Source organism: Poromitra crassiceps (assembly GCF_964638095.1).
Source record: "Poromitra crassiceps genome assembly, chromosome: 5".
Lineage (NCBI taxonomy): Eukaryota > Metazoa > Chordata > Actinopteri > Beryciformes > Melamphaidae > Poromitra > Poromitra crassiceps.
The window spans coordinates 48987154-49011168 of NC_139642.1; the positions used below are offsets into that span (position 1 = coordinate 48987154).

Below are 24015 nucleotides of genomic sequence, written 5' to 3' on the forward strand. Positions count from 1 at the left end.
TAGTTAGATGAATACTCAGTTTCTGCCATGCATTGTGGGTTTGTGGTTGGTCAGTTGATTACATGTGTCCTGCTTGACGTGTGTGTGTGTGTGTGTGTGTGTGTGTGTGTGTGTGTGTGTGTGTGTGTGTGTGTGTGTGTGTGTGGTGTGTGTGTCGCTTCTTATGTCCTTGGATGTTAGGACATTTTGAGCTCTGTCTGCAATGACTATGGCAAGAGCCTTTAGTTTGTTCTCCAAGGTCACTTTTCCAGGCCGCTGGCTAAGGGGAAGCTGCCTATTTTGTGCACTGGTCAGAGCAGAGGATGAGGAGGGACCCCCCCCCCCATCCCCCCGCGTACTGACTTCTCCTTTCTCTCATAAATAAAAGTAATATGTAGCCTACATACATATTACCCTTTTCTTGACAGATTGGACATTAGTGAAGTTTTTATTTTATTTATGCTTTTGCCCACCTGTGCATATGTGGATTTTATGCATTTTAAATTTGACATTTATTATCGTGTAGCAATTTTGTCATTCCCTCTTGATCTGCTGTATGTCTCAAAAAATATTTTTGAACACATATTTAATCAAATATTAGCTTTAGAGACTTGTCCCTAAATTGTGGGCCTGCTATTTAGCCTATATGTACAATATATGAGAAGTAACCTGAGATGTGGCTACAAGGAGTCGAAATTGGCATGCGACTAGTACTGAATGTTTTTGTTTTTCATTAACCCCTTTATTATTTTTCTTTATTTTTCTCATTATTTTTGTAACAGAAAAAGTTAGGCCTGTCTTAAGTTCAATCATGGTAGTGATTGTGAATGTTGGTGGGGATTGGTAAGAAGAGGGGGTGCAGTTTTAACAGATTAAATTCATCTGGGTTGAGTTGGTGTGGTTATCACACACCATAAGTTTGTTCTTAGGTGTAACATATGTTGCATGCTCTAATTTCTCAGTTGTTTGCCAGATTGAGAAACATGCATTTGTATCCATTTATTAACGGATGAGTAGTTCTGAAGTAGGCCTGCAACTAACGATTATTTTCATTATCGATTAATCTGTCTGATTGTTTTCTCGACTAATCGATTAGTCGTTTGGTCTATAAGATGTAAAAAAAAAAAATGACAATTACATTTTCCCGAAAGCCCAAAATGACGTCCTCAAATGTCTTCTTTTGTCCTAACCAACAGTCCACAACCCAAAGATATTCAGTTTTCTCATAGAAGATTAAAGAAACCAGAACATAATATTCACATTTAAAGCCCCCCTGGTGTAATTGGTCATTTTTAAGATATATTTCTGAGTCCTGCCCTGACCATGTCGATTAGCCACACTGTTGCCACATATTATTTTGACAAATAACTTACTTTTGTGCTCGAAGTAAAAAAGAAAGAAGCTGTTGCTAAAAGCGAATCATGACGTAGATCAATCGAACACTATAGTGATACCTCATGTCAATTTGATGATGATTGAGGGCCGACCTGGCATGTTAACTTGCTAGCTAGCTGTTAGCTATATTAGCTAAGCCCGCTGCATGCTGCTGTAACAATGTTCGCCGGGCTCAAAACGCCACTGAATGACCAATTCGAGTTAACTGTTAACCAGTTCGAGTCACGCTCTTTCCATTAAGCCCATCAACTTTGAAATCTCTTGATAATAAAGCAACATTGTGGCTTCTAAATGAAACATTTTATGGAGAGAATACTGTTTCCAGCATAACTTCCGCTGGAGCACAAAGAGTATATAATGAAGGCAAGAGACAAAGTTATTTTGCTTTTTTTGACAACAGTGCTTCAGTTGGACAAGCCATTAGCCTTCGGTACTTCTTATCAATGTAAGTTATTTGGTGCAAATATACAAACAGCTGGAACCAGAGAATTTTAGTACCGTACTTTTTCCCTAAAAAATTACTCTAAAACGATTAATCGACTATAAAAAATTGTTGTTGATTAATTTTCTGTCGATTGACTAATCGTTGCAGCTCTATTCTGAAGTATTTTACTTTAACACCCTCTCTGTTACTTATGCATTTGGCTGTTTATTTGGCAAATTCTTATCTCGCCTACCTCTGGGTAGGGGTTGGGGGGATTGATAAAGCATAGTATCGCAATATTTGTATCGCAATAATCGCATGGATGCCAAATATCGTGACATTTTATTATATAAATTGTCAAGTGCATTGCGACATTTACGACAGTGTTGGTCAGTCTGTCTGCTTGACAATCTCATTTTACTGCAATAAAAATGATTGAAGTGAGATGACCAGACTGGAATCTTTATCTTATTGGATAAAACAGAAGTTGACAAAAAGTTCCTTTGATGACATTATGCAGTTGTAAAAAGGTAATGAATCGCAATCAAAATAAATTGCATTAATATTCTATCGTGACCTAAGTATAGAGACACTGCGGAGCGCGTCATCATTCAGAAACCACACCCAAAACGGGGGGAAACAAAAACTCTCTCCCCCAATCCTGGTGTTCTCCTATGTCACGTGTTGTACACAAAGATCATATATACGGAAGATGAACACTCCAACTTACTTCTTTGACAGCTAGATCCACATTTTTCTTCTCGTCAATTCTCAATGGCTTCCTTGTTTTGCTCGGGAGTACCAAAAGAATTGGCGATTTTTACATTTCTTGTCTGCGCAGCCCACCACACAACAGCTTTTAGCTATGTTTAATTCAAGGAAAATGACGCTGGTGTATGGGAGTGAATGGAGCGCTTTCCCCTGTGATGGGCGTGGTCTATTTCATGCAGTGTCTATTGTGATAATATGGTATCGTGGGGACTGTGGTGATTCCCACCCATACCTCTGTGTGGTTAATCCACTGTGTACTCCAAGGGCCCTCCAAAGTTTCATTTTGATGTGGTGTACAATCAATGGACTGCATTGAACATCTACTGAGTTGCGTTTGGTAGAGCAGCATTATTGTCGGAGTGTGAGGGACTATTCCATTGACCACATCTCTTAAGTGGGAGTTTTGTTTACATGCATTTTAATAACATATTATTTAATGTATTTATTTTGTGTTTATTTATTTACTTTTTAGTGCCATGGCTTCTGTGAATGTTTACACGTGTGTCTGTGTGTGTCTATCTATATGTGTGTCTGTCTATATGTGTGTCTGTGCTGTGTCGTGCACCCAGGGCGAGGTGGAGCAGATAGCCATGATGAAGCCACGGGGGCAGACAGAGCATGATGAGGGCATGCTGGAGTTCCTGGAGGACATTATCGGCTCCTGCCGCCTCAAGGAGCCCATCCACACCCTGGCCCGCCGCGTGGAGATGCTCAACGAGCAGAGGGGAGAGAAGGTCATACACACACGTTAAAGAACCTGGCATGCTCTCTAGGTGTGGGCGGGCAAAATCGATACGGCATAGTATCCTGATATTTTGCATGGCGGCAATGTTGTATCGATAGACGGACACCAAGTATCGATCTTTGAAAATCTCAATTGTATTGTGACTTAAGTATTGTGATAGTATTGTATCGTGTGGCCTCGGGTGATCCCCACCCTTACGGCCTACCCATTTCCCTTTGGGGCATAATTTGCAGTTTGAAAAAAGGTAATAAAATTACAATATCGCAATATATGTTCTCGCAATACTCAACATCTCGCTAAATGTTTAAAATCACAATAATGGAGTACCGCAGGAATGAGTCGGAAGTAGCAAATCACCGCCGCCATGTTGGTTCGTAAGGGGAAAAGGCTATGGGATTTTAGGAATGGGGATTTCGGTGAAATGCATGAAATAAGGTCTGTTTCTGAAAATTGTGTTAAAAAAAAAGGGCATTTCCGCTCATAGCCTTTTCCCCTTACGAACCAACGTGGCCAAGATTTCTGGGTAAGCCTACAAAAATGTCATCCCTGTGGTACTCTATATCGTATCATGCAAGTATCGTGATAATATCGTATCGTGGGGCCTCTGGTGATTTCCACCCTCCACAGAGAGCATTAGGTTAATGCTCTCTGTGTTGATAACTTCCTTTATCCTGTTTCTATCACTTGATGCACGACCTTACTTGTCGACACTAAGGGTCAGGGCCACATCTTTACACCCAAGTCAAGTGCAAGGGCACATCTCTGCTAGTTTCTAGCACTCAACATCTTCACCCCCCCCCCCTTTTTTATTGCCACTGGGTCAGTACATGATGAGAAGTTCAGGTTGTGTGTGTGTGTGTGTACTTCAGTATTAGCTTCAGGTGTTTTGATGCAGCCAGCTGCCCCTGACATGACACCTGGCTCTCAATACAAACCGGTGAAAAATCTCCCATCTCCATCCTGACCTGCACAGTTCTCTCACACACACACACACACACACACACACACACACACACACACACACACACACACACACACAGACCACCAAAGATGGGTGTATGCTGCAAATTATCATGATCATCTGTTACTTTACAAAATAATAATACCGTAATCAGCCATTGTATTGCAGTCAGCAATTTGTACAAGAACAGGATGCTTGAATTATATTTTTTTAGAACCAAATGTATTTGATTATAGCTTTTATTACAATTTATGTTGTGGCATCAGCATGAGAGGTTAGACTGATGTTTTAAACTTGTAACAGTTGTTTTTGCCTTTTAAATATACATTTATTTTTATTATAATTATTATAATTTTTTACTTATTTATTTTAACAAATGAGTTGTAGAGGAACCTGTCGGTCAGCAGGAACAGCTGTTTGATTGGCAAGAGATGTGATCTTTTGCTGGTTTGGTCTACTCAACCAAATCTGTGCCTTTTGCCACAAATGGGTTTCTGCTCTTGTGGATGGCATGCTAACATAATGTTAGCATATTGTATAATGTTACATTATAGGGAGATGGATAGTCATTTGTCAGTTCTGTCTTAATTACATACAAGTTTTGTTCTATCTTTGTGTATAACTTAGTATTCTTAAAGTATTTTTCAAGCTTGATGTCACTAGAGATTAACTATTAAGTTAATTTCACTGTCCCAGCTGAACCGAGTGAAGCTGGTGGAAAAGGATAAAAGCTCTTTGGAGGGAGAAAAGAACACTGCTGTGGAGTTCCTCACCCTGGAGAACGACGTCTTCAAACAGAAGAGCCAGCTTTGCCAGTATCGCGTGTGAGTCTACTACTAACCCCCTCACACTGTTCTGCAACCAACACATTCAATCACAATCCATCTACCGTAAATTCCGCACTATCCACCTTATTTTTGAATGCCCCACTGTAAAAAATAATTGTGCGTACAAGGTCCGGTTTAACGTGACTATTGCTGCAGCTTGCCATTTCCTAATGTATTCTACTTGATTTGAAAAGATGGCTGCCTACACTCAGTCTCTTGTACCCTGGCTGAATTGAACATAACTTGGTCAATAAGTATGTAACATACAAAATAAAACAACCCGTAATATCTTAATTTTATGTAGAATGCAGTGGACATGTAACTGTTTAGTTAAACTTGCATTCCAGGAATATTGTGCTCTTAAGATGACGTTAGTGGCTCGAGTCTGTTTCGTCCTGAAACCCACACGCTTTGCGGTGGTGGTTTTAGCGTAACCTATGTGCGATTCGAGGCGTAAAGTATGTGCGTTTTAGCGTAATTTATGTGGGATTCGAGGCGTAACCTATGTGGGGTTTGGCGTAACCTATGTGCGATTCGAAAAAACGTATCCGAGATAGAAAACGTTATGAATATAGCCACGTTATAAACAACAAACTAACGCCGGTGATCCGTATGGAAACAGTGTTACTCGAAATGGTTAATATTGGCCACAGCAGGCGATTACCCATGAATGCACTGCGCTCTTAAAGGGATATTTATCGACGAGATTTTTGCCAAGCTGGACCTGATTAGTGATTTGCTCCGTTCGCCCAGACGGGTGTCAAGCTGTCAGCAACAAGGCTGGGAGGATCACACCGGAAGAAGCACCCATCAGCAGATCAGGCAAAAATGGCCGCCAAAAATAAGGTGGATAAGCCGCAGCAGCAAAATTGACTGTTTTTTACATATATAAGCCGCACCGGACTATAAGCCGCGGGTGTTTTAATGTGTTTTTTTTTTTTTTTTTTTTTTTGTGTTTTAATGTTTAATTACCATATGTAAGGGTTCGTGCACAGAGGGGATTGTCGGGAAAGAGATGGCTGTTTGAGGAAGCTCCCATTTATTAACATTTCAACAAAACAACATAACACAACACCACCTGTGTTTTTTTTTACAGTTCACACAGTGTCCGCGGTGTGGTGAAAAGAGGGCAAGAGAGGAAATTAAAACAGAAGTGGATTTATAGTTAGAAAGAGTGCTAAAGAAGAGAGAATTCCGTTTTTTTTTTTTTTTTTTTGCTGAAAAAATCCATAGATAAGCCGCACCGTTATATAAGCCGCAGGGGCCAAAAAAGCCCAAAAAACGGGGAAAAAGCCGCGGCTTATAGTCCGGAATTTACGGTATTTGATTCAGTTCCTGTTTGGAATCAACAATGGCAAAGAAAGCAAATGCATTTGTAACTGTTGGTCTCCTGTAGCAATCAGTTGAATAAATGTATAGGTATTAGTATATATTCAGAGGTAACACCATCCATTTGTGTCTAATTTCTTTTTGCTGTGTCTGTTTGCCTTTAGTCATAATCTGCAAAAGCATGTGGTGGATAAAGAGGAGGAGAAGCAGATGATCTTGGACGACACGAAGGGACTCGCAGAGAAAAATGCAAAGATTGCTGAGGAAATGGAGAAGATGAACCAAGAGCTTAAAAACGTGGAGAAGTAGGGTCATTTGAAAATATATTTTTTGTGCTAATTGAGTGGTTGTTTGTTCACTGTTAGGACCTATCTCACCCTGTATCAGGGCTAATTCCATTTCTGGTCTGGAAAATTAATTATACAATTTCCAAGTCTTAAAGTCTGGGAATTGAGCAACATCTGCTATTAGTAGGGGAGGGGGGGTGGTTCGGGCCCAATAAATGACTATAAATATCATGTTGTTGGACACCCACTGTCGTTTCATACTGTTTATGATATTTATTGTTGTAAAGAATAGTCTGGCTGTTATAACAAAACGTATAGTATTTTGAAATGTGTGGTAACCCCTAGTAACCCTCAATTGCCACTTTTGTGGCGAAAAGTAAAACCGAAAAGCTCCCCCCCTTACTTGATCTGATATCAGTCTTTCATGATTGACTTGTATGTGCTGTTCTCCCACCAGGAAACAGAGCAAGCTCACCAAGTACATTGAGGCCCAGAAGGAGAAGTTCACCCAGCTGGACCTGCAGGACGTGGAAGTGCGTGAGAAGATTAAACACTCCAAGAGCAAAACCACGAAACTGCAGAAACAGCTGGAGAAGGACAGAGAGAAGGTGTGTTAGCTGTTACATTACGCATGGTTCAATGACTTAATCTGACGTCATATTTCTGTTTGCCATTTCTGCAGTAGCTTTCATCGTTTCACCATTAGACCATATATCATTTGGGGAATTCTCGTAGTGTGCAAGCATGAGGACTTAGAAAGACCCCCTTCCCCCTTAAGATTATTTTTATGGGGGCGTTGCCTTTATTGATAGGCCAGTAGGCAGACAGGAAAGGTGGAGAGAGGGGGGATGACATGCGGCAAAGGACCACGGGTCGGATTCGAACCGCGCGAAGGACAAAGCCTTTGTGGTGGTACACGCTCTACCAGGTGAGCCACCAGAAAGATACTTCTAATCTGTAATTCAGGAGAACATAATTGTGGGCAGTGTTTATGTAATTTACAGCCATAAACAAATACAATGATGCACGGTGAGTCAAGACAAGCTAGCACCAGAGGTATGACACTTCACTTTGATTCTGTTTCTTTTGTCTCCTGGCCAAAAAAGAAACATGGGCACTCCAAATACAATTTCCCTTGCTTATAGAAACACAAGGTCCGTTGTTCTGAGGCCTGGAGAAAAGGCATTTCCTAAAGCTTAACAGACTCCTGTATATTCGTGTATTTGTTGTATTGCATAATTAAACATTACGGTAATTTGTACAAATTATTCTTTACTTTATTTGAAATATACAATCAGATGTAGTTTAGCCACCAGCCACACTTGACACATTTTCTTATGATTCACTTTGCCTATGTTGTTAGATTCTAATTTCAGTGTCATGGGAAGTATTTTCCTTCATAATCATGATTCCCTCAGTCATGAAACACCTGGAGGTCATGGAATTTGAAAGTGTTTTCCAGACCTGGAAGAACTAGGTTATTTGAGACATATCCAAAAAGGTTTGTCATAGAAGTCTGTTCATAATTTTTCCAACTAATCAACTGTTCAAACTAAGTGAACCATTGGCTGCTGAGTTACCTTTTTGAAGGTACTGTATAATAATAACCCAAATAACAAATGATCAGATTACATAAGTCCCATAATGAAGGTTAGGCTAGCCAAAACAAGACTTGGAACTTTCAAATTGGCTGTTATACATTTGATACATACATTTGTCATACATGTGAAGTTACCACATAGCCATAGCATGAATATTGATCTTGGAAATTGTGCCCTATCTCGTTGAAAAGTCATGAATTTGATTAGCAACACTGTGTAAGAGCCCTGCTTATTTTTATTTTTCATTATTTTCTTATTTCTTTGTCAATTATTCATACGGGGGGTGATATAAAAAAAAGTATAAAAATATAGACATCACATTTCATGGCCAGAAGTTCTGTCTCCTTTGCTGGCCACTAGGGGGCTGTGAAGTAACAGGCAAGTTGGAGCGAGTTGTGTGATAGGATGCCCATCTTAACTGGAGGTATATCTTCCCCTCTCCCTGCTCTGTAGCCCTAGCTGCTCTGTAGCCCTAGCTGCTCTGTAGCTCTGGCTGCTCTAGAGCCCTGGCTGCTCTGTAGCCCTGGCTGCTCTGTAGCCCTAGCTGCTCTGTAGCCCTGGCTGCTCTGTAGCTCTAGCTGCTCTGTAGCTCTAGCTGCTCTATAGCCCTAGCTGCTCTAGAGCCCTGGCTGCTCTGTAGCTCTAGCTGTTCTGTAGCCCTGGCTGCTCTGTAGCCCTAGCTGCTCTGTAGCCCTGGCTGCTCTGTAGCCCTGGCTGCTCTGTAGCTCTAGCTGCTCTGTAGCTCTGGCTGCTCTGTAGCTCTAGCTGTTCTGTAGCCCTGGCTGCTCTGTAGCCCTAGCTGCTCTGTAGCCCTGGCTGCTCTGTAGCTCTAGCTGCTCTGTAGCTCTGGCTGCTCTGTAGCTCTAGCTGTTCTGTAGCCCTGGCTGCTCTAGCCCTGGCTGCTCTGTAGCCCTGGCTGCTCTGTAGCTCTAGCTGCTCTGTAGCTCTGGCTGCTCTGTAGCCCTAGCTGCTCTGTAGCTCTGGCTGCTCTGTAGCCCTGGCTGCTCTGTAGCTCTAGCTGCTCTGTAGCTCTAGCTGCTCTGTAGCTCTGGCTGCTCTGTAGCTCTGGCTGCTCTGTAGCCCTGGCTGCTCTGTAGCCCTAGCTGCTCTGTAGCCCTGGCTGCTCTGTAGCTCTAGCTGCTCTGTAGCTCTGGCTGCTCTGTAGCCCTGGCTGCTCTGTAGCCCTAGCTGCTCTGGCCACAGTGGTTGTGCTTTGGCAATGTGTTGGTTAGAGAGGGGGAGCTGGGCAGAGGCAGGCAGACCTCTGGGGAGCAGTGTTCTGCTGTGTGGTAGTCAACTATGGCCTGGCTTGTGTAACACACCCAGCAGCCGCATTCACTTTTCACTGGCAGTTAACCCTCCAAAACATAGGCTATATACACACACACCACACACCACTCCTTCTCTTGTCTCAGCCGTGCCAAGCGGCAGACTCCTGTGCCAGTCTTAACCAGGGCTTTCTCAGTCCTCCTGAATGTGTGTTTATAGTTGATTACAGTTGTGTGTTCTGGCCTACTTTTACAAGTCTAGCACAGTTTGGTTGTAACTGACAAAAAGTTTATCCAATCCATTTAGCTCCCCCCCCTCCCCTTGCAATGTCTTTAACTACGCCATCTTGTCATCTTCTCATTTAAGAGGTAACAATCTATTCCGCTGCGATTTGTAGGAGCGTATTAAAGAGTAATGTCCTCAAGTTGAACCTAGACAGGTGTGCTCACTGACTGTTACTTAGAATCCAGACTTGGACACATTTAACATCTTGTACCTCCTCCTGTCTGTCTGTCTGTCTGTCTGTCTGTCTGGCCGTTCAGCTGGAGGACGTGCGCAATGTGCCAGCCAACAGTGAGAAGGCCATCTCTGAGGCGACCGCTCGCAAGGAAGTGCTAGAGAAGCAGAAAACCAAAGAGGACGACAAACTGAGTGCAGTGATGGAGAGTCTGAAGGAAGAGACCAGCGGGTTGCAACAGGACAAAGAGGTATGCGTCTATCTGGATCAGGGTCCCCACGGATCATTAAAAAGTCTTAAAAGGTCTTACATTTAGTTTTTGATTTTCAAGGTCTAAAAATGTCTTAAAAGGTCTGGAAATGTAGGAAAGCATTAAATTAGATCTTGGACAGAATGAATGACGCTGGAAGTAGGTATGAGTGAGCAGCATTATTATTATTTTTATTGTTATTATTCTACTGCATAGATCCTCCCCTATGCACATTGTCTCTCTCTCCTGCTCTGTGACGGGGCGGAGCTTGGCTCAGCCTGGCTCCTCACTCACAAACACACACTGTTGCGGTGGATGGGAGCAGCAGATGGGAGAGACAGACAGACAGACAGACAGACAGACAGACAGACGTTAGATGTAGCTATGTGCTGGGCACCCTCAACTACGTTTGTTTCTGTAAGTGCAATAGGGTTAAAACTAGGAGAGTAAAAAGCCAACACTTTATCAAGACAAACAAAAGACAATTACAGAGTGCACACTGGTCGGCTCCAGGAATGTGAGGTGCTCTTGAAGTACAAATTTATATCCAAAAGTAAAGCATCAGCTTACTTCAGGCACTGATCTCACACTGAGACAAGGTGTAAAGGTTAAAAAACCTTTATTTTCTAGGGCATAATAAAGTTAAGTTGGGCCCTTCTTGAAACTAACTTCTTTCTCTCTCACTCTCATTAAAAAAACAACAACAACTAAACTTTACCACTGTTCCTTCAGAAGTTGTAGTTGTCATAGACTGTGTTGCATAGTTGATTGCTCTATTGCTGACAAAAATATGTTATTGTAAGTCGCTTTGGATAAAAGCGTCTGCCAAATGACGTAATGTAATATAAAGTTAAAATGATCACCGCCGACCGGTTTCAGCCTCGTAGGGCCTTCTTCAGGTTTTTTAACCTTTACACCTTATCTCAGTGTGAGATCACTTTATCAATACACCTGTTGAACAAGCATAAACATGCGAAGCGCTATTTCAATCTGCTCTGTCCGCAGCAGTCTGATCCACTGCTGCTATGTTAGCAAGTGAGAGTTAGCTAGCAGCTGATAACACGTTTTAGCCACACTCCAAATAATGACCTTGTTTACCGACTAATCTCGGCAAATAACGGTACATCCGGCTGAAGGCCACCGTAAAAAGGAAGAGGCTGTCCAAACACAGAAGGGAGTGTCAGGAGCGGGTCAGTCGTGTCAGTGGAAAGCAGTTTGGTGGACTGTCTGAGCAGCACAGGTACAGAGAGAATTCACTTCCACAAAATTCACATAACCTGGATACATTAATAATTATTTTGTTACATTTTTATTACATTTCCCTTGCTCTGGAATACGTTGATCTGTATTTATATGCCTACATCCAGGAGAGTTGTTCTGATCAGTTTGACAGTTAAAATATTATTTCACAAATAAATGTATTGTTCACTCATCCACCATAGTGGTATCTGTGGTCGACTAAGTCATTTGCAAGTTTATCAATGGGTTCTTCTTGCTGCTTCCATTATAGGCTACCAAATCATTTTGACAGACCAAACATTTTGCCCGTGTCTATAACCTGATGTTTTACCGCTTAATATAATTAATGCAACTGTGCTTTACTTTTATTTGTGCTTTTTATTTCCTTTGCATTCATGTTGAGAGTAGCAGAGGACTTTGAAATTGATGCATAAAAAGCACAAATCTGTGCATCAAAAGTCACCAGAATGCAGGAAATGAAGTGTCCTGACACCCAAAATCTCATGGGGTAGGACCCCCCCAGACCCCCTTTGGTTTGTGTCCCTTATTTTTCCACATTGAAGGTGGCAACCCTACCCTACTCAGTATTGGAATGTCAGGAATATTATTTATTTGATTGACATTTTAGATTTGTTTCCAGTGAGATATTAGAGTTTATACAGTGACTTTGCTGTTGTAAACATTACTGTTGCTGTTCTAGAAACATTTAGTTAAAATAATTGCTTTTTTTAAGCAATTATTTAGTAATGAAAAATAACCAATAAGAGTATATCGATAAACAACCAAACAAACTGAATATTTTTGTTTATGTCAAATTCATGAAAAGTCCATAACAGTGTATATATATACTGCAGTCTAGATCAGAGGTTTTCAAAGTGGGAGGCGGGCCTCCCCAGGGGGGCTCCAAACAGTTTCAAGGGAGCCTCAGTGAATGGGAGTGGAAAAATATTACGGTACATTGGTTATCAAAATGAGATCACATACAACAGCCTAAATGTGTGTGATTTCGTTAAAGAGATAGTTCAGAGATACAGTAGTTTTGGGGAATTTTACTGTTTTCCCCACTTTCGCAGAGTCAGAAACTAATAAATTACTTCAGGCAGGTGTTGTTCATGCATTTGGTGTAGTCTGATCTGAAGTATGTCAAACAGCAATATCAGACTATCTTTGCTCAATTGATGAGTGTTTATAGAATCATATAACATATTAATCATGATCCCATTATTATGCATCCAGGAATTGAGCGAGGGGGGCGCCCTTTTCCAAGCTTTGTCTGGGGGGATGCCCACAGTCTCAGACTTTGAAAACCCCTGGTCTAGATAGTTGTAAATTTATTTTGCTGTGCTAATGGTATTATTCCCCCCCTTCCTTTTAGATATATTAAAAATGTCTGAAACATCATTCAATTTGTACTTCGAAAATGTGCAGATACCCTGCTGGATGTTTGCTGCTTTCATGCTTTGTTGAACCTCGCATGAGAAACACTTGGCACCACTTTTGTGAAATACCCGTTTCATTTCTCATCCTCCCATCTGTCATCCCTCAACCCTTGCTCTCCTCTGCTCGTCCCCTCCCACGTCTTCCACCAGACCCAAGAGAAGAAGCTGATGGAGCTGAATAAGGCAGTGAATGAGACTCGCTCGCAAAAGGACCTGGCTCAGTCAGAGTTGGACATCTATATGAGTCGCCACAACACAGCTGTGACTCAGCTCAACACAGCCAAGCAGACACTGCAGACCACCTCTGACACACTGCAGGAGCGCCGTGCCGCCATCAAAGACCTGCAAGTCAAGATACCACAGTGTGAACAGCAGCTCAAGAAGGTAAAGCTGGACGTCTGCTTCAATTATGTTTAGGCGGCATTCACATAGGGCAAGGGGCATCCATCCAATTGACAGACAAGTATCTGTTTAAATGTTAATGTTGTCCTACAACCGAGGTTTTACGAGTGAGAAGAACGAGGATTCTCACCTTATGCTCTGGGGCAGCTATAGCATAAGGTGAGAATCAGCGTTTGAAATGTACTGTACAACATATATACATTCAATGATCTACCTACTAGTGTCTTTGCAGTTGTGGTGGTGTGAATTCTGAATGCAGGACTCATTGTGGGATGATGAACATCTTTTGAAGTATTTCATTCCAAATGAATGTGTGGTCTGCTATTGAATTGTCACTCAAATAAATAAGATAAGATTAGATGTTTAGTAAATAGGAGATGGCTAGGTGGATGGGTCCTATGCTAGTCCAAAGATTGTCTCAACAATCACAAGTCAACACTGACCGAAGAATCCTAAACATCTCAACGTGACTGCTGTGATATGTGAGAGCGTTAAGATGGAAGGATGTAAAGTCAATTCACCGCAGTGCAAAAATATGTGAAGCAATATGACCACCAAGGCTTGGGTGGTGTTGCGTCAGCTGTTGGAGCACAACGTAAGGGGAGGCTGCTGGACTGTGTAGAAGTCTGCTTCTGGTCTGAACAGCCCAGCTGTGACTCATACACATAAGTCGGTTCTGCGTCCCATCTGAACCGGGCCTCGGTCTCTCCTATCACTCCTCCCCCTCTCTCTCCAGGACGAGGCAGAGCTGCAGCATCTGGTGAAGGTGGATAATGAGACCAATCAAGTGGTGAGGGACATGAGACAGAAGGTGGAGGAAGCCAAGGCCTCCCAAGCCTCCAACCGCAGCCGAGGCAAGGTCCTGGATGCCATCATGCAGCTGAAGAAGAGTGGCAAAATCCCTGGCATCTACGGAAGACTGGTGAGAACACTACTGTGATCAGAATAAATAGGCTTACTCAGCCATAGTGTTTCCATTTATCATTTGTTTAGTCACACACATGCAGCTGGAAAATTGAGCCTACAATTTGTAAAAGTAATGGAAATTCATCTTTTGGCCTTATTGCTCAGCATGTTGCCCCCAAAACAACAATTCGATGACAAGTACAGCACAGTCTGTCCTTATATCAACTACTGAAACTAATCCTCATAAGGTCCCAGGGGCAATTTGGGGTCTCAGAAGTCAGAACCAAAATTATTATAATGATTAGACATCGTCTCCCACATTGTCAAAACATCATACAGGAAACACTACTCAGCTATATGCCTAATCTAATCTGTTATGTGGCCTCAGTGTTCAGCTTTATTTTCCGTACTGTTTTCACTTTTTAATTGTATATTTTTCAGGGGGACCTGGGAGCCATAGATGAGAAGTATGATGTGGCTATCTCCTCCTGTTGTGGTCAACTGGACTTCACTGTGGTGGATACCATGAACACGAGTCAGAAATGTGTCCTCTTCCTCAAAGACGGGAACATTGGCCGTACTACCTTCATTGGTCTTGACAAGGTAAACATCATTAGACTTGGGAGATAATGTGCTTTAATCAAGAGTCTAAACTACTGTGCTTTCAGAGAGTGATATCCTGTTCAGAAGTCATGTCAGAACCGAGTCATTTTGTCTTCTAGAGCAGTGGTTCCCAACCTTTTTACACCAAGTACCACCTGAGAAAGTAGTTGGCTCTCCAAGTACCACCATATGACCGACGTTAAAATACAGTCTATTCAGCTATGCACAGTTCACGCAGGAGGCAAATTTATTCCAACCTGCAGCCAGGGGCGGACTGGGATCATAATTCAGGCCGGGCATTAGATGCCAAGCAGGCCAGTGCCGGCGTCCGAAGGGCGGGGCGAAAAATTTGGGGCGTTTGAAGCTCAATTTGGGCCGTTTGAAGCCCAATTTGGGCCGTTTGCCAGATTTGGGTCGTTTAAAGCCAGATTTGGGCCGTTTGAAGCCCAATTTGGGCCGTTTGAAGCCCAATTTGGGCCAAGTCCAATTTTACAATGAGATGCACCCACTTTAAACCTGAATAAAGTAATAAAACCACTAGTAAACCAGTAGGCGGCGCCTGGCCTGCTGTTCAGTGAGTGGCCTGGCCTGGCCTGCAAAAAAAAAAAAAAATTGCCAGGCCAGGCCACCGGGCATTTGCCCGACGTGCCCGATTATGCAGTCCGCCACTGCCTGCAGCCAATGTGCAACCTGCAGCAGCTGCACTTGACTGCTGTCTTCACCTCCTTGTGCTTCATCGTTGCTGCTCTCCTCTACTACAGCTCTTTTACGATTCCCTCCCGTTTTGATCCACTTTAGCATCCCTCCTCGTCTTTGTTCACCACTTGTGTAACCATGCGGGGCGGGCAGGTAATTGTGCATGCGCAACAGGTATAGTGTCCGTCAGAAACAAATATTTGTTTCTAAATCTCAAGACAACAAAATAAACCTCAATTTCAATGATCACAAGTTTATTTTCATTCGTAGTATTATTTTGATAGATAAACATGTTTTACAATTGATTTTAAAGTTGGGTTTATTTCATAATTTAAACATTGGGATTCCAGGGATCAAGTACCACCAGCAGGGGGGGGCGCAAGTACCACCTACCTTGAGAAACACTGCCAATAATATTAATATTTATTATTATTATTTCACTTTCACATGTTTGAAAACTACTACTAATGACCACCATGGATTTTGCACAAAAACTAAAAAAAAAAAAAAAAAATTTTTTTTTTTTCACAGTCTTCCAAGTACCACCAGCAGGGGGCGCAAGTACCACCTACGGTACGCGTACCATAGGTTGGGAACCACTGTTCTAGAGCAGAGGTTCTCAAATGTTTTTCAGTCAAGGACCCCTTACAAGATAGAAAATATACCGGGGACCCCCTCATTATGATCTGTGACTTTTTTCTAAACCTACGGTAATTGTTTCCACGGTAACGTGCTTGACTTTTAAATTGATACGTTTGTTAGATTAGAATTAGGGATGCACGATATATCGGCAATCATATCGGTATCGGCCGATGTTAGTCATTTTTTTACATATCGGTCATATCGGTATCGGTCAGATGTTGCAATGTTAATATCGGTTATCATTATCAGCCAAATTCTTCACATTGATATGAAATAATGCAGTAAATCTATGATTTATGGGCTTTTCCAAAGGCTTTGCAAATAAAGAAATGCATAACTTTTTCAAATTCAGTGTTAACATGTGTTTTTCAGTATGTATGTACAAAATGTGATGATCATAAAAATGTGGTTTTATACAGATCATATCGTCATCGGTAAATATCGGTTATCGGCCATAACAGCAATGTTAATATCGGTTATCGGCATCGGCCAAAATTTTCATATCGGTGCATCCCTAATTAGAATGTAATCATCCATGAACCATTTTAGATTTAAAACATAAAATATTTTTGTTGAACTATGAAGCTTTTGCAAAAAAGAAAAAGATTTTTATTTTCCTGAAAACTTTTCACGGACCCCATTGCAAAGTGCCACGGACCCCCATTTGAGAACCACTGTTCTAGAGGGTAGATTGGTTTTTAGATTTTCTGTGAGATATCCTCCTCCACTAGTACACTCTTCAGGTCTCAGGTGTCTGTCAGGACCATTTTCTGTCTCAATCCCTGCTACATAAACTACTTTGGTATCTTCAAGCACTTCTTAAGAGTTTTGCGACTGGGGTTTCCGGAAACACCGTTTCTTGAACATAGACTCACCTTTTTTTAATTAAGTTGAGCTACTTGTGTTTCCTCTGATGCAATGAAAACATTTCCTCCTCTTCACCTTCTCATTTTCTTACCCCACTCAGATGAAGATGCAATGGGAGCACAGCATGGCTCCCATTCAAACTCCAGAGAACAGCCCTCGTTTGTTTGACATGGTGCGAGTGAAAGACGAGAGGGTGCGGACAGCTTTCTACCATGTCCTGAAGAACACCCTGGTGGCCCAGGACATGGAGCAGGCCACCCGGCTGGCCTTCGAACAGCAGAAGCGCTGGAGAGTGGTCACCCTGCAGGGACAGGTCATTGAGCTCGCCGGTGGGTAGACTACTCAACATGAACTCACCTGGCCGGTTTTTCTAGCTCTTATAGTTATCACTCATTCAGTGAACGCATTTCTCTGCTCATTTCATCGTCTGATTAGACATTTTATTTAGTGATGTGTTTTTATATTGTCCTGTGTTTCCCTCGTAGGTACCATGACCGGAGGAGGAGGAAGACAAATGAAAGGCAAGATGGGCTCCTCCATTGGCACTGAGGTCTCCCAGGCGGAGGTGAGTGCTAAGTGTGTGCACACACACACACACACACACACACACACACACACACACACACACACACACACACACACATACACACACACACACACACACACACCCACCCAGGTCTCTGGTATCAGATATACACCGTCCCCATTATTTTACAGCACCTACGATTTTCATGGTTTGTGCTTTCATGTTTTGTGTAGCTTGACCGTATGGAGAAGAATCTGAACGAGAAGGCGGTGAGGCTGCAAGGCTGCCAGGAGAGAAAGGTGCAGCTGGACGAGAGCGTCCAGCGCCTCCGCTCGCAGCTCCGAGACATGAAAAACACTCTGGAGAGATACACCACCACCATGACTGTACGACATTACATACACACAGGACTGCTTTCCCTTCAATGTTTCTCTCTCACTCTCACTGATTTGGGTGAATTCATAGGCATTAGGCACGTCGACCAAGTACGGATGAAACGATTGATGAAACGATTACGGTTTAATAAGAAACACGTGATAAAATTCCTGACTTAGTATTACCATTTGAAATTGTACTCATTAAAATAGTGTAGGTTTGACTGCCACGATATATTTGGGAATATTCTTGCAAGTTTAGTTTTAGAAAAGGTTAGCCAACTTACACTTTAAAATGTATTCAGCATGTCTGGAGCCTATAGAGGAGGAATGGACCCTACTCTAGATCATTTTCCCACTGTTCTCGAATATGAGATGTAGAGGGAATGTGACTTTCCATGATTCAGGTATAGATCAATTATTTGTGTTTTGCAATATAAAACTTGGTGAAATGATTCCATGTAGTGTATCAGTACTCTGAACATTTTCAGAACATTTTAACAATACTGTGAGAATACTGATAAATACTGTTAACGTGATCATTTTGATTACTATAATCGATAATTCAATTTTCATACTGTTTCATCTCTATTACAAAGCCAGCAATATTAATGTAACAATATTAATTCAGTGTAACTTGCAATCACTAGCTGCCATCTTGTCATTGCCTGCTGACTATTTCCCCCTCTCCTCTCCGTCCTTTCTTCAGAGTCTAGCTGAGCAGGAGGCTCGCCTGAAACCCCAGATCAAGGGGATGGAGGCCAATGTGCTGGCTGCTGCCCCAGACAAGGCCAAACAGAAAGAGATGGAGAAGAGCCTGGGGGCCTTCCAGAAGGGTACGGTCATCTGAACACTCAACCCCCCTGTAAACTATCCTACAGTCCATGTTATTAAAACATACTTGAACAAACTAGCTCATAGCAATATTGGTTGGCAGTAATATTAAGGGGCACCTAGTACTGGGTCAAAACATTGCGGTTTGTCATCTGTCAGTACAAAAATGTGTGTGTGTAATACTGAATATATAGCGTCAAACATGGAATATCCAACCCTAGTAGTATTATCATTCTGTGTCTGCACTGCTTTATATTCTACTTGATGATTCTAGCCTCCTACTCCTCTCCCAGACTATGACGCAGCGTCTGGTAAGGCAGGGAAGGTGGAGGCTGAAGTGAAGAGACTCCACCAGCTGATCGTCGACATCAACAGCCACAAGCTGAAGGCTCAGCAGGACAAGCTAGACAAAGTCAACAAGGAGCTGGATGCCTGCTCCTCCACCATCACCAAGGCCCAGGTGGCCATCAAGACTGCAGGACGGTGAGGGATTCAACATGTTGGTTGCATCCACATTATGTCCACACACTTGATACTCGTATGCATTCATTCACAGGTCGGAAATTAACACGTCGTTCGTCAACCCCAGTGAAATGATCTTTGATAAATAAAGCACTAAGGGTCATTTCTCCACAGTCTACGCAAAGTGCTATCTTAAACTTCTCTTTCACCGCTGCCTGGATGGATCCATCAGTGTAACATTACTTGAGAATCAATAGCAAATTGTGAAACCATCTTCACTTAAACTGTGCTTGTGAGTGTGTGTACCACTACCTTGTGATTCTATACAGAAAATGGAATTGGAAACAGGTTGGCTGACACAAAAAAGTTGGTGTTGTCCACTAAAAATAATTGTTGACACTGTTTAGGTTTCTGGAGGTGTTGTGGTTCCAGTTAAACCAAATACTTATAATGGGAGATACACACTTCACAACATGTAGACTCAGTTCTCAGTCCTTATCCGCTGTAGGTGGCGCTGTTGGTGCCGCTCACCAAACATCTTGGAGCCGAGACTACACAACATATCACCTACTACCCTTGACTTCTTTCCTTTAGTATCCAGTATTCACCATGGTTTGCATGTTAAATGACTTGCAGTTCTGTATGGCAAGCCTCAACTTGGTGACATGATTTCTCTTCTCTTTCACTCTTGCACACACACACCACATATCCTACAGTAGCTTATTCCTTCATGTCTAATCCATCTCCCATTTTCAGCAACCTGAAGAAGTGTGAGGACAGTGTGAGCCGTGTGCAGAGTGAGCTGGAGGAGAATGACAAGTCCATGGCTGAGCTAACAGAACAGCTGAAGAAGCTGGAAGAGGAGGCTGGTGATGTCCTCAAGGCCAATCAGGAGGCTGAGGTCAGCACTCTGCCTGCATCACACCTATTTAAAAAAAATTGAATGAAGAATAAATTGTTTAAGTACTCAAGAACATTTATCAGCAGATAACAGCATCCCCTTGTTTCCTAGAGAACAAACAAATACTTGCATAAGTAAATAACATTTAGTGTAGTGCACATAGTAGCAGCGTCTCTCTGTTTTTAGTCCCAGTGCCAGTTAAGGGCAGACATGTTTTAGTCCCAGAGCTAGTTAAGGGCAGACATGTTTTAGTCCCAGAGCTAGTTAAGGGCAGACATGCATATATTTTTGAATCGGCTGATGCCAAATGGCTGCAAAATGCCAATAATTGGCCCGATGAATGGGTCTACGTCTACTCTGAGTCTGCACTCACTTCACTTTATCTTTTACCTTTTAAAATATTTCAATGGTTTTTGCTGTCTTGCATCCAACTCTGCTTTTGATATTTCCATTTGTCACTGTGTGGGACCACCACATAGACTACCGCAGGAATGAGTGCCTAGACCTGCCGGAGATCCGGATGTTAGCACTTCTGGTTCCCTCGTCTCAACGTCAATGGGATTTTGGTTAAATGTCTGAAATATGGTCTGTGTTAAGTTAAAAGTTTATGAAACGATGAACTTTGTGTTTAAATCACAATTTTCTGAAAACGCTTCAGAAATCATGAAAATCGTCCTCATTTGTGAAGATTATCTTGCTGAATACAAAGTTCACCATTTCTTAAACCTTTAACCACAACCTTATTTCAGGCATTTAACCAAAATCCAATGCAAAAATCCCATTGACTTTGAGACGAAGGAACCAGGAAGTACATGACTTCTCTGTGTTGACCTACAAAGATACGTCATATCTGCGGTACTCTATTAATGTGAAGGAAACACTGAAGTTAAGTGTGAGAATCTTGGAGTAACATTATGGTCCTGTCTCCTAGGAAGCGCTGCCTGAGGTGCAGGAGCAGTACCAAGGGGTGGTGAAGGCGATAAAGGGCCTGAAGCAGCAGGAGCACGCGCTGCAGGAGGAGTCCCTCAGCGTACGCCTCAGCATTGAGCAGATCGACACCGTCATCAGCGAAGACAAGAACAAGATCAAACGCTACCACAAAGAGGTGGGTGGGGAGGGGTGTGTGTATGTGTTTTCACACAGAACCTATTGGATTGAAGTATGCTACCCTTACCAGGTGGGGGAGTTCAGGTATCTGGTGGTCTTCTTCATGAGATTGATTATTATTTTATTATGAGATTTACCACCGGTTAGGTGCATCGGCTGCAGTAATGCTGGTGTAATATTATAAACAGTGGTGAAGAGAAGGCTGAGCCTCAAAGGTATCAATTCTACCAGTCCATATTTGTTCTGACTGTCACCTATGGCCAAGAAATATGCTAGTGACCCCAAAGAAAGAAAGTGAATAGAAGTTGCCAAAATGAGGTTTGGCCTTGGCCCAGTGAGCTGTCCCTTCATGCCTTGTCCCTGTGTTCCTCAGGCCAGCGAGCTGTCCCTTCATACATTGTCCCTGTGTTCCTCAGGCCAGCGAGCTGTCCCTTCATGCCTTGTCCCTGTGTTCCTCAGGCCAGCGAGCTGTCCCTTCATACATTGTCCCTGTGTTCCTCATGCCAGCGAGCTGTCCCTTCATACATTGTCCCTGTGTTCCTCATGCCAGCGAGCTGTCCCTTCATGCCTTGTCCCTGTGTTCCTCAGGCCAGCGAGCTGTCCCTTCATACATTGTCCCTGTGTTCCTCATGCCAGCGAGCTGTCCCTTCATACATTGTCCCTGTGTTCCTCATGCCAGCGAGCTGTCCCTTCATACATTGTCCCTGTGTTCCTCAGGCCAGCGAGCTGTCCCTTCATGCCTTGGACGACAAGCCAGCCGAGCAGCTTCCTGTGCTTACTCCTGCTGACTTTGAGAAAATCAGAGATGCCAATGTCATCACCAATAAGATCACCCTGCTGACGGCCCGCTGTGCTCAGATGAAGCCTAACCTGGGGGCCATCGCTGAGTACAAGAAGAAGGTACGCAAAATATGCAGTCATCCTAATACCTGTAGAAGGGATTCCCAAACACAAATGTTGGGTTGGATTTGAAAACTTACTTTTGTATATCAAATATTGAGCAAAGTAGGCAATTTTGTTTGTGCGTTATCAGAAGATTAATTAGTTCCTTCAGCTGCTGGTGTCAATGGTCATTTTAGCGCAGTTGCGAATGCCCCCAAAACCAGCTTGCCCTTGTTGTGAAGATAAATCTTCAGTTATAGTGTTGGGAACTCAAGTCTGGAAGCCGATGATATAATGATACACTGCGGACTAAAATCTTCAGATTGGAAACCCAATCCTATATAGAGTGCATTCAACGGGCATTTAAGTGATGATTTCAGCATCTCCCTCTCTTTCCCACAGGAGGCGCTGTACCAGCAGCGCATGGCTGAGCTGGATGAGGTGACCACAGAGAGGGACAACTTCAAAACTGGCTACGAGGACCTGCGCAAACGGCGCCTCACCGAGTTCATGACCGGATTCAACATCATCACCAACAAGCTGAAGGAGAACTACCAGATGCTCACACTTGGGGGCGATGCGGAGCTGGAGCTTGTGGACAGTTTAGACCCCTTCTCCGAGGGCATCATGTTCAGGTGAGAGACGAGCAAGAGCCGACGTCAAAGGTCAAAGAGCATCAATGCGTGTCCTGTAGGCTAACATGGGCTCTTGTCATGTAATTTCCTGCATGTTCTTTGCTCCAGTCTTTGGTGCCTTGTTATCAGTAGGTCACTCTCTTTCGTCCACTTTCTATCTAGTGTGCGCCCTCCTAAGAAGAGCTGGAAGAAGATCTTTAACCTCTCAGGGGGAGAGAAGACCCTCAGCTCCTTGGCCCTGGTGTTTGCTCTGCACCACTTCAAGCCCACACCGCTCTACTTCATGGATGAGATAGATGCTGCTCTGGACTTCAAGAATGTCTCCATCGTGGCCTGTTACATTTATGTGAGTATGAGCGAGTAAGGGCTGAGCGGGTTCGGGCTGACATTGAGAACTTGAATCTGTATATTAGTGATGAGACTCTGGATCAGAGGGCTTTGATGCTGCATTAAAGTGTTTGAGGTCATGGATTCAAGGCCCATTTGTTGTAAGTTCAGAGTGTATTTTGGGCAGCAGGGTGATGATGTAGCAGATATGGAAACCACCCTTCAACATCACAACCCAGGTTCAAGTCCCTTGACTTCTATGATTAAAGCTTGGTGCACACTATAGGATTTTCAAATCTTCATCAATTTTAAAAACGTGGGAGGCTGCAGACATAACGACAGATTTAACCCATTTTCTTCTCTCAAATCAAGCCCACGCTACAAGTTTAGAACAGGGACAGCTGATTTGGTGTGTGCAGTAGTTTGCCAAAGAAAAGTGAACGGCCAGATGAGTTTGGATCGCATCCTTGGTTTGGATGAGGAAATGGTTGGAGAGGCAGAGTGGGCTGTTCTGGAGTGTTACTCGAAAAGAAGACGGACTTTAATGTTTTTATGTTCGGTAACGTTAAGATTATGTCTGCAACCCCCTCACACTACAGGATCCCATTTGGGAAGATAATCTGTTCAGACCAGCCTTGAGTCGGGAACGCCCCGCGATTGTCGGGAGGGTTGAATTGGACCCAAAATCTGTGCAATTATCCTCTAGTCTGATGCCAGCTTTAGTGATTCAGCAGAAAGTGAATAAATAAGAAAATGGCTTTAAGCATTGCATTTTAAGACCTGTGTGTTGTGTATCACACAGGATTGACGAAGGAGCTATTAAGAGAAATCACCTGTTTTTGGTTGCTGGGGTCAAAACAAGTACTAAGCCTTTTACT

The 24015-nt window shown here is 42.9% G+C and overlaps 1 protein-coding gene across 2 annotated transcripts in view; it reads left to right on the forward strand.

Annotated features, from left to right (window-relative positions):
* smc4 (structural maintenance of chromosomes 4) overlaps positions 1-24015 on the forward strand; it is a 32578-nt gene that overhangs the window by 5855 nt on the left and 2708 nt on the right. For both annotated transcript variants that reach the window (XM_083637671.1, XM_083637672.1), the window contains 18 exons: positions 3139-3303; positions 4972-5099; positions 6596-6736; positions 7176-7326; positions 10131-10295; positions 13124-13357; positions 14112-14297; positions 14723-14884; positions 17190-17418; positions 17575-17654; positions 17849-18001; positions 18699-18825; positions 19117-19306; positions 20042-20186; positions 21118-21291; positions 22011-22193; positions 22578-22810; positions 22973-23156. In XM_083637671.1, coding sequence (XP_083493797.1) covers positions 3139-3303; positions 4972-5099; positions 6596-6736; positions 7176-7326; positions 10131-10295; positions 13124-13357; positions 14112-14297; positions 14723-14884; positions 17190-17418; positions 17575-17654; positions 17849-18001; positions 18699-18825; positions 19117-19306; positions 20042-20186; positions 21118-21291; positions 22011-22193; positions 22578-22810; positions 22973-23156 — 3030 coding nt within the window. The remainder of the gene's footprint in view (positions 1-3138; positions 3304-4971; positions 5100-6595; positions 6737-7175; positions 7327-10130; positions 10296-13123; positions 13358-14111; positions 14298-14722; positions 14885-17189; positions 17419-17574; positions 17655-17848; positions 18002-18698; positions 18826-19116; positions 19307-20041; positions 20187-21117; positions 21292-22010; positions 22194-22577; positions 22811-22972; positions 23157-24015) is intronic.